The sequence below is a fragment of the Diaphorina citri genome, unplaced genomic scaffold (assembly GCF_000475195.1).
Source record: "Diaphorina citri unplaced genomic scaffold, Diaci psyllid genome assembly version 1.1 scaffold1207, whole genome shotgun sequence".
Taxonomy (NCBI): Eukaryota; Metazoa; Arthropoda; class Insecta; order Hemiptera; family Psyllidae; genus Diaphorina; species Diaphorina citri.
In genome coordinates, this window is record NW_007378636.1 from 44,281 (window position 1) to 54,810 (window position 10,530).

Consider the following 10,530-nt stretch of genomic DNA (forward strand, 5'->3'; position numbering starts at 1 on the left):
CAGGAAGGAGATGTCAGAAGTGAAAAAGTTTTAGAGATAGTACCGATAATACTTGCGACTGTACAGCTGAAAAGATACCCACCGTGGTTCACGGCAGTCTAAAAAATTAAAAAAAAAGAAAGAAGAAGAAAAAAAAAAGACACGAAACAAGATTGTTCAAGATGTGACATTTTTCACTGTCAGAAAGAATTCACTTGGGTTTTGATATTTCATATTATTTTTAAATTTCAGCACGTTAGTTCATAGGTTTGACAACCAGATCCGTTATTGATGAAATGATACGACGAAACAACGCACAAACGGACGCGACGATCGGGATTTTTTTTTATTTTTATTATTATTTTTTTTTCTTCATTTTTTTTCGAATGAGGCGCTTTCATACGTCTATCAATGTAAAATCAAATTTAATATTTATTTTTAAACATTTACAATTCCTCTCTCTATATTGCTAATTTACTCCTTGTCTACAAACTCTAAACTGTAGACATAATTGTCTACAATTGTGGCGACTAAGGAGGGATTAGATTCTCAGATCCTTCTTTGCCTTTCGCGAATTTATGAAGAAGTTTCGTTATTCCATTAGATGTGCGATATGAACACTGCTACTAAACCTGTCCTCGGAAGACATTCTAAGTCCACTACCATATTTTTTTCACAGGGGCAATTTCCCGGCAGCCATTGACGAGAAGGGTTACATGTTCGTTCCCCATGACGAGATTCGACCCATACTCACTGCACTCCGCAGCAAAGGAGTGAAAACGGCACTCCTCGCCAAAGAGCGCTACCCGTTGGCGGTCGAACAATTTGTCAACTACACCAATCTGAGACATTTGTTCGATGTGGTGGATGTGTACCCTCTGGATGATTCGAGTGAAGTGAGCGACTATTTGAAAAGGTGAGTTTAACCTCAATGGTGTAGTAATAGCACGGTGGACTTCGAATCTGGAGATTGGTGGTTCGAGTCCAAGTCAAGTCATAAAATTTAGCGTAGTGCATTAAGTAGGGAACGACATTTGTGCCCAGCATTTATGCTTAACACAATTAAAATTCCTTCTATTTGAGAAGGTGAGAATAACCTCGGTGGTGTAAAGCCGTATTAATTTATGTGGCTTTTTTTATATTCAACATGGCTGAACCAAAGAGAATTTGCTTTGGACGTCCACACAAGCTAACACAGGCCAATTATGTATTTTCAATGGTTGATTTTCATTCTTCAAGGGAGATGTTTTCATACATGGGTTTCTGTGGGTAAACACCATGGAATATGCTTTGGCAGCCAGGGTGTTGAAGTATCTCCTTGGCGAAAGTACCACAGAGGTCGATAATAAAATATGACTAGGCTAAACAAGGTGCGAAGCTTGGTGCATCAATATGGACGCCTGCTCAAACCAGACTTTGTGTGATCAAAACTATTTCACATTCATTCCCCAGGATCTCAGCAAAAACCAAGATCCCGATTCGTGACATGCTATATTTCGATGAGAACGTGTGATCAAAACTATTTCACATTCATTCCCCAGGATCTCAGCAAAAACCAAGATCCCGATTCGTGACATGCTATATTTCGATGAGAACTTCCAATCACTCCAGGATGCATTCAAACTAGGAGCTACGCCGCAGCGATGTTACACCGGACTTACCATGAAGCTAGTCAACCTTTGCTTGAATCAACACAATCAGTTCAACATACATGGCGTTCTGCCTCACAAACTTTACACAGCAACAGGTAATGAGAGCAAACTTTATACAGCAACAGGTAATGAGAGAACTAACTTCACAGTTATGAGAATTTTGTGAGGAATTAATTTGTTTCTGTTTCCACAATCTGAGTTGAACTCTCGGATGAAGCTATTTGCCCACCTCTGTGGCCGAGTGGTCAGAGCACTTGACTCACAACCGGGAGGTGGTGGGTTCGAATCCCGGCCAGACTTTTCCCTTCTTGGATAGGTATGGATGTAAATTGTAAAATAATGTGCCTTGAAGTAATGCGAAAGCGGTACCAAGGTACGATCTTTTTAATTCTTTATTTTTTTCATTCTTTATTTTTTCATGAAACTCAACTATCACATATTAGTTCTGTTTATCCAGGTATTCCTCTGCTGCTTTTGAGTAGGATGCGTTCGAATGACATAGCATAGACAGAATCCTATCTACAGCGCTGACCACCATGACACTGGAGCGAGTACCCAAGTACAATAGAGTACGACAGAATGCACATAGTGCCGCGTGCCCTCAACAAACAGCTCAGACCGCCTCGCGCATCCACCTTCCTAGGTGGACCAAGTGGAGAGTCTGAGAACAGGAGGGAAAAGGAGAGGGACAGAGACGCGGGCAGCAAGAAAACAGAGGAGTGGGGGGGGGGGGTTTAAAAAAAGTTTTTTTTTTTTTAAGAGGTTTTCTCTTGAAAAAAAAAAAAAATCGAAGAGAGAAGGCAGATAGGATAGGAGAAAGTCAGCGGAACGGCTGGCTTTTATCCTGAAATCCGCAACCGGGCGGGAATCGGACCCGCAGTCTAGCGCTTACAAGGCAGACAGGCTACCAACCAAGCTAAAATAGCACAAATAAGAGGGATAGAGAGAGAGTTTTCCACAAAATTACATTTTTTTGAACTGTAAAACCAATTCAGATTGTAACACTGATGGTGATGAATGAAACACCTGTAAAAACATGAAATAAATAAGAAAAGAGGGTGATATTTTATACAGAAAACTCGTTCAAAGGCAATTTATTAGTGTTGAAATTTCCAGACTACATATTTACTTTAAGAGATCTTCAAGAGAAATGCAGAGTTTAAACAGCAAAAGGGAGTGACATAAATTCACTGGCATTTCCAATCATAAAGGGGGTTTAGCGAATGACTTCTCTTTGCTAAGACTTTGATCTTTGACTCCTAAACCAAAGGAAACGTCACTGGCATTTCCAATCATAAAGGGGGTTTAGCGAATGACTTCTCTTTGCTAAGACTTTGATCTTTGACTCCTAAACCAAAGGAAACTGATGTTGTGTTAACTCGAGTTGCTTTTGCTAGTAATCAATCCGGAACTACGTCAAGGTACGTAATTTATCCACAGTCATACAAATCAAACACAACTTTACATCTATCAATCCAAACAACTTTTTCCATTCAAATTCACCTACTTTAAGTCCTTACATGGGGAGGCTCCACAAAATCCCGTTCAAAAATCCCACCTTTTCCCCCTCCCTTTCGAATATCGCCTACCTTACTGTGGCGTAGCGCGGGTCGCATTAGGGCTTTACTTTTTCCTTCTTGCTGGAGTTGAGTTCGACCGCTTTCTGGTAGAGATTGACCAGCTGTCCCTGTTTGGCCAGAAGTTTGAGCAGGTTCATAATGAGAGGCAGATAGTTGTGCTTCCTTCGAATGTTTTCAATGCGGTAGCTCTCCAGCTTGGCAGCTTCTTCTTCGATGAGGATTTTCAGTTGGACCACTTCGTTTTGTTTGGCCGTTTTCGTGGCAGCGTCTAAACTAGGGTCCTGAGAAACAGATCGGAATTTTAAACTAGTTTTTCCTCTCTTTCTTTCTTTCTTTCTCTCTCTCTCTCTCTTTTCTAGGGATGTTCCTATAACCTCGTATACAGGTGAACTTGAATTGATTTTTAAACAACTTAACAACCTTTATTTTTGATTGCGCACTTTTGACTCTCTCTCTCTTTTCTGGGGATGTTCCTATAACCTCGTATACAGGTGAACTTGAATTGATTTTTAAACAACTTAACGACCTTTATTTTTGATTGCGCACTTTTGATCCTGTAAGCATATCAAAAAGCTGGGCTAAAATGCATGATGTGTGTCTTTTATTCTAGGTTTCATCTTATAAGTATTATTTAAAATTTAGGAAGGGTGTGTAGGACTAAGACTCTTTATGAATATGCCATATTTTATTCCAATAAGATTCTGTGAAGTAGCACACTTGGTTTCAAATATGAAATTAACAAAAATACAAATGGGGGTAATGGTTACCTTCAAAGCTTGTGTAGCAGCTGCTAGTTCCTTCTCATATCTAGGACTCTTTATAAATATGTCATATTTTATTCCAATAAGATTCTGTGAAGTAGCACACTCGGTTTCAAATATGAAATTAACAAACATACAAATGGGGGTAATGGTTACCTTCAAAGCTTGTGTAGCAGCTGCTAGTTCCTTCTCATATTTCATTTTCTTATCACACACAACAGCTAACAAGTTAAACCGGATTTCTTCTGATGAATATCTGCAATAAAAGATAGAAAAAAATCCCAAGATAAACAAATTGGATGAGGCATTTAATTCCGCCGAAAATAAGGACCTTTAGTCTGCAACATACGAAGTGAGCTTCAAGTTTTAACTCCTCACCCAAGGCAAATTTTACCCTGGAGAGATAAGGTTCATTTCTGGCTTTCTCCTTCACTGGCTTTCTCCATTGTTATATTTTAACTCAGCGATTTTGCATTTGTATATATGATGTGAACAGACAATATAATTAAATTTGACCAAAACAAATAAGGTATTAACACTTATTTGTTCTGGTCAAATTATGTAAAAAGTCAAATTTTTCGAGTTGTTAAATTACGAATATGGGTATATGATGTGAACAGACAATATAATTAAATTTGACCAAAACAAATAAGGTATTAACACTTATTTGTTCTGGTCAAATTATGTAAACAAAGTCATCCAATAAATTGATTAAAAAAAATGCATTGTTAGGGGAGTATTGCAAATGTACCTATAATATTCCGGAAATTGAAGAAGAAGAAAATCGATAAAATTTCAGAAATTCGAACTTTCAACATCTCCGATACCTACCTACTTTTTTATCCTTTACCGTATACGGCATAACCGCAAAGAACCTTTTAGACTTTAGACCGTCCTAAAGTTACAAAAGGCCTCCTAAAAGTTCTTGTAACATACGAGGATAGGGTAGGAATGCATACAAAATTTCATCACTCTACGACAGACCGTTTTCGAGATATTTTGTACATAGACACAAGAGTGTTTCCGTCTCCGGTCACAAATCCTTAGGCCAGGGGCCACAAAATGAGTTTAAACCCGATTTGTTAACTCTCGGATTAAGCACTCTGATTGGTTTATTTTTAAAAATTCCAAAAATTCCAGCCAATCAGATTGCTTAAACGGAGTTTAAACTCACTTTTTCGGAGTTTTGACTTCAGATTTGGATTTCTCACAACTTTTTACATTGTCGATTTGTTAACTCTCGGATTAAGCACTCTGATTGGTTTATTTTTAAATATTCCAAAAAATTCAGCCAATCAGATTGCTTAAACGGAGTTTAAACTCACTTTTTCGGAGTTTTGACTTCAGATTTGGATTTCTCACAACTTTTTACATTGGAATCGACCATTTATTCATAATTGTTACCTAACTGCAACGGCTCCATTAAAAAATAAGGAAAGTAAAAAGTGAGAGTTGTGCAAGTTATTCGATAAAGACATGGTGAAAATTCCTCTCAAGTAAAAAGTGAGAGTTGTGCAAGTTATTCGATAAAGACATGGTGAAAATTCCTCTCGCGTGTTCTCCTTATCAGAGCAAACCATCTACATGTAACCAAGTTTTCAAATCTCAGTCTAAAGCCTCGACATGGTTTGAGCTACACGGTTCTCAGTATTGTTTTAAGATTTGTATAAGTGCATTTACCTGAAAGTGAAGGCTTTTAAAACAAAGGAAAGATATAGGTAAGCAAGCATTGACCTACTATTTCACTGAATTAGCTATTTTGTATTTATCAAAAACCGGGCATTTTACCAATAGACTAACTATGCTTACCATGTGATTGTCCTGGTTTCGATTCCTTAACGGCATTGAAGCCCAGGTACCTACTGTAGAATACTTAATTATAACACGGGAAAATAACTTTAATCTATCAGTGGTTTCATTGTTACCTATACGAGAAAATAATGTTCTCTTGAGTGGAAGTTGTACAAGGCGAAGTTGATGCCTGTTACATTAGCTAGAATAGAACTCGGTTAGGAATGTGGTCAAATCCCCAAATATGTGCGGAAAAAATCCATGTTAAGGCTCAGGATGGAACCAGTGACCTTTCATTTACCAGGCGAGCGCCATATATTTCACCTTTGAAACAGATGATGTTTCGTAATTTATATCGAGTTCATTATTTTCTTGTTACTTGTATCTCACAGATTCCATCATGTATATTTCACCTTTGAAACAGATGATGTTTCGTAATTTATATCGAGTTCATTATTTTCTTGTTACTTGTATCTCACAGATTCCATCATGCAGGGTGTTGTCAAATCGTGGCGAAAACTCCAAGTCTGGGACTCGGTGTATAGTGCAGATTCTATAGAGTTCTGTCCCGTAGCACCATATCAGCATGTATTCCTCTGTGGTACTTACCAGCTTAATGAGACTCAAGATTCGGACACTTCTAAAGAGGTAATTTTCGAGATTTCGAAGTTATTTTATCTCTTGAGATCCAAACATACCTACTGTTTAATAGACATGCTAGAAAATGGGCAAAAGAAAGTCTGACTGGAACTTCAAAAAATAGGTTTGATAGAGTGAAATGTTACTGCTGAGGTTTAATCGTCCCGAAAGCGAATAGAGAAGGAAGATGGGATCCTGGGACTCGGTGTATAGTGCAGATTCTATAGAGTTCTGTCCCCTAGCACCATATCAGCATGTATTCCTCTGTGGTACTTACCAGCTTAATGGGACTCAAGATTCGGACACTTCTAAAGAGGTAATTTTCGAGATTTCGAAGTTATTTTATCTCTTGAGATCCAAACATACTTACTGTTTAATAGACATGCTAGAAAATGGGCAAAAGAAAGTCTGATTGGAACTTCAAAAAATAGGTTTGATAGAGTGAAATGTTACTGCTGAGGTTTAATCGTCCCGAAAGCGAATAGAGAAGGAAGATGGGATAGGAGAAAGTCAGCCGTTCCGGTAACGAACCTTATCTGCTTGGCATAAAGTTCGCCCCGGGTGGGAATCGAACCCGCGACCTAGGGCTTACAAGGCGTGCTACTCTCAATGCTAATGAAGCATTAGGAAGGGTGTGTAGGACTAAGACTCTTTATAAATATGCCATATTTTATTCCAATAAGATTCTGTGAAGTAGCACACTCGGTTTCAAATATGAAATTAACAAAAATACAAATGGGGGTAATGGTTACCTTCAAAGCTTGTGTAGCAGCTGCTAGTTCCTTCTCATATTTCATTTTCTTATCACACACAACAGCTAACAAGTTGAACCGGATTTCTTCTGATGAATATCTGCAATAAAAGATAGAAAAAAATCCCAAGATAAATTGGATGAGGCATTTAATTCCGCCGAAAATAAGGACCTTTGATCTGCAACATACGAAGTGAGCTTCAAGTTTTACTCCTCACCCAAGGCAAAATTTACCCTGGAGAGATAAGGTTCATTTCTGGCTTTCTCCTTCACTGGCTTTCTCCGTTGTTATATTTTAACTCAGCGATTTTGCATTTAGTTTGCTTATTTGTTCCACGATGAATTTTGTACCTACAGTTGTGACGATAAAATTTGGCAAATATGTTTAATACATGGAGTCCAAACCCCATAGGACCTTTGGGGAGGGTTGTTAGTACCTAGCAGTGATTTCAAACAACCAGACAATCAATAATTTATTATTTGAACAAACCAAACTATATATATCACCAAGATTATTTTCAAATGTTTATTTGGTACAAAAAAAAGAGGGGGAAGGAGCTGAGCATATTACCTGGCAAAAGAATTGTGAACAGTTCTGATAGGTTGGGAATTTGACAGTGCATAACCTTTCATGGTGGGATCAAAGGATTGGCAGAAATCTTTGAACTCGGTCAGAACTGATCCCAGTTTAACCTCAGGGTCACTATTGTTGAGGAGAATACTCAGGATAGCTTGAGTTGCACATGCATTGTTCACAACCTGGAAGATTGATGATAAAGATCCAGAAGAAAAAATTATGGAATATCATCTAGGTACCTACTTATTGGTCAGATTAGAAGGTTACAGTTAAAAGGATCATCTACTTCAAAAGCAAAAGGAAGTAGGTAGGTACCTACAAGTACATACCTACCTATTTGTAATTTACATTCAGGGTTTAAACTTTTTCATGTGTTCTTCATAATAAAATCTTATTTTGATGTTACCTGTTTGGCAAATAAAGCAAAAGGAAGTAGGTAGGTATCTACAAGTACATACCTACCTATTTGTAATTTACATTCAGGGTTTAAACTTTTTCATGTGTTCTTCATAATAAAATCTTATTTTGATGTTACCTGTTTGGCAAAGAATATTGTTTCCAGTCTGCTATCCTGTACAATTGAGCCTGCTGGTTCCGTATCTTCCCGTAGCTTGAATAGAAATATCAATCCATGTACAGGCCTGAAACATGACAGTAAGTATTTTGTTTTAATTTGATCAGTGGCCAATTATTAAAAGGTCATAACAAAATTCCAAAGTACAAGACCATTGAACCAAAAGATAATTAACCTTGTATCATTTTGAAGGAGTTTTTTATGAGGCTTGAGAGGTGCTATCTTTTCAACTGAAAATGAATTTTAAAACCTACATCTTTTTTGTATGCATAATCTCACCCTATACTTTAGTACATTATGAATAGGTACTTACTGTAAAATCTTGAGGTTTTCAGGTTCCAGACTCCAAAGTTTTGTTTTAATTTGATCAGTGGCCAATTATTAAAAAGGTCATAACAAAATTCCAAAGTACAAGACCATTGAACCAAAAGATAATTAACCTTGTATCATTTTGAAGGAGGTTTTTATGAGGCTTGAGAGGTGCTATCTTTTCAACTGAAAATGAATTTTAAAACCTACATCTTTTTAATATGCAAAATCTCACCCTATACTTTTGTACATTATGGGTACTTACTGTAAAATCTTGAGGTTTTCAGGTTCCAGACTCCAAAGCTCTTCAACTTGTACACCTTGGACACCTATTGAGAAATCATACAAAATTAATAGCTAATGGGAAGTATGTTTTGAAAAACACTTTTGTTGTGTGAAGTTAAACAAGCTTTATTCTAGGATTGCAACTCACAGCCAGCTTAACTGTGCTTACAAGGCTGAGTGCACCCCAAACTAACTGGCAGCGAGTGTTGTTCCTGACAGTGACCCATCCAGATACCAACATTGCTTCATTCACTTCAGTGATCTGTCAGGAACTGATGTGTGTGTTCAACCCCATTATTGGCCCTCTGCCCTTATGGTCTGGTTGAGAGGACTTGTCTGGTGTTAAGCCTGTTGGGTATGGTGACTTACCAAATCCTCTGATTAATTCAGTAAACACTCCAGGATCACTTTCAATGAGACACCAATTTCCTGCATCACTCATTTTGAGTTTTGTCGATGAACTCTATCCTAGTTTCCTAGTAGAAAAACTGGGAAACCCAAGACGGGGAGTAAGGTCAGAAAATTATCTGGGCACACTGGGCAATGGCAATGAGATAGCCGGAAAACTGGTTTAAATTTTTAATTAAAGAGAATGAGACAGAAAAATGTGGAAAAGAAAGTTTAAATTTCCCATGAGGACTTGTCTGGTGTTAAGCCTGTTAGGTATGGTGACTTACCAAATCCTCTGATTAATTCAGTAAACACTCCAGGATCACTTTCAATGAGACACCAATTTCCTGCATCACTCATTTTGAGTTTTGTCGATGAACTCTATCCTAGTTTCCTAGTAGAAAAACTGGGAAACCCAAGACGGGGAGTAAGGTCAGAAAATTATCTGGGCACACTGGGCAATGGCAATGAGATAGCCGGAAAACTGGTTTAAATTTTTAATTAAAGAGAATGAGACAGAAAAATGTGGAAAAGAAAGTTTAAATTTCCCAAAAAAGAAAATTTTCCGGTTTTCCTTTCTTTTTTCTTTTTGAAAGATGGGCTAGCTTCACCGAGCGTTTACATGAGACGAGACCCGCGAAAATTCAAATTTTTCGAACAGTGTTGCCAATTGTCATACGCAAGGGAATTTCCGTACGTAGGGAAATTTTGAGATGCGTACGGAAAAGTCTTTTTGTAGGTAGGTCACAAAAAAAAGTGTTGCCTGCCGGACTCGATCCCCAATTTCTATTGCTTTTGTGAGTTACTGGGTACCTAGCTCTGGTGACATAAGAAATACGAAATAATCATTATGACGGTAGGTAGGTAAGTTGTATCTATATTTTATTGTGTATTATAGTGTTGCCTGCCGGACTCGATCCCCAATTTCTATTGCTTTTGTGAGTTACTGGGTACCCGGTACCTAGCTCTGGTGACATAAGAAATACGAAATAATCATTATGACGGTAGGTAGGTAAGTTGTATCTATATTTTATTGTGTATTATGTAAGGATACATAGGTAGTTAAATTACTTATCTCGAGGTGGTCCACTTGAACTTGCAGAGAGTTTTTACACCTAATTATTTGAGTAATACGTCCTAACGTCGCGTCGGATTGTTTCAGGTAGGTATGAGTTACTTTTCACCATAATCTACATAGGTAAGACGTGGATAAAATGGCACATTCTTCGGTTTCTTTAGCAT

At 37.7% G+C, this 10,530-nt stretch overlaps 2 protein-coding genes and 1 long non-coding RNA gene across 3 annotated transcripts; 2 read left to right on the plus strand and 1 right to left on the minus strand.

The window, feature by feature from the left end:
- The first annotated feature begins 632 nt into the window (after nucleotides 1–632).
- On the plus strand, nucleotides 633–1,812 carry LOC108253066. Its single transcript, XM_017446335.1, has 2 exons — nucleotides 633–895; nucleotides 1,521–1,812. The coding sequence occupies exons 1-2, from the start codon at nucleotides 696–698 to the stop codon at nucleotides 1,795–1,797; spliced, it is 477 nt and encodes a 158-aa protein (XP_017301824.1). The 5' UTR covers nucleotides 633–695; the 3' UTR covers nucleotides 1,798–1,812.
- A 1,104-nt stretch (nucleotides 1,813–2,916) lies between these two features.
- LOC103514719 (ubiquitin carboxyl-terminal hydrolase isozyme L5) lies at nucleotides 2,917–9,525 on the minus strand. Its single transcript, XM_017446332.2, has 9 exons — nucleotides 9,268–9,525; nucleotides 8,879–8,942; nucleotides 8,266–8,371; nucleotides 7,723–7,912; nucleotides 7,326–7,332; nucleotides 7,155–7,254; nucleotides 6,065–6,087; nucleotides 4,129–4,303; nucleotides 2,917–3,492 (listed from the first exon to the last, which is right to left on the minus strand). The coding sequence occupies exons 1-9, from the start codon at nucleotides 9,338–9,340 to the stop codon at nucleotides 3,247–3,249; spliced, it is 984 nt and encodes a 327-aa protein (XP_017301821.1). The 5' UTR covers nucleotides 9,341–9,525; the 3' UTR covers nucleotides 2,917–3,246.
- On the plus strand, nucleotides 5,622–6,401 carry LOC113469739. The gene is made up of 2 exons (XR_003393071.1): nucleotides 5,622–5,690; nucleotides 6,245–6,401. It is a non-coding gene; the product is annotated as an uncharacterized LOC113469739 (long non-coding RNA).
- Nucleotides 9,526–10,530: the final 1,005 nt, after the last annotated feature.

Coding starts and splice junctions, on each gene's coding strand:
- LOC103514719 (XM_017446332.2), bottom strand. CDS start 9,340: ATGAGTGATGCAGGAAATTGGTGTCTCATTGAAAGTGATCCTGGAGTG. Junction 8,943..9,267: donor TGAATTAATCAGAGGATTTG/GTAAGTCACCAT, acceptor ATTTCTCAATAG/GTGTCCAAGGTGTACAAGTT. Junction 4,304..6,064: donor AAATATATGGCGCTCGCCTG/GTAAATGAAAGG, acceptor TGCAGACTAAAG/GTCCTTATTTTCGGCGGAAT.
- LOC108253066 (XM_017446335.1), top strand. CDS start 696: ATGTTCGTTCCCCATGACGAGATTCGACCCATACTCACTGCACTCCGC. Junction 896..1,520: donor GTGAGCGACTATTTGAAAAG/GTGAGTTTAACC, acceptor TTCATTCCCCAG/GATCTCAGCAAAAACCAAGA.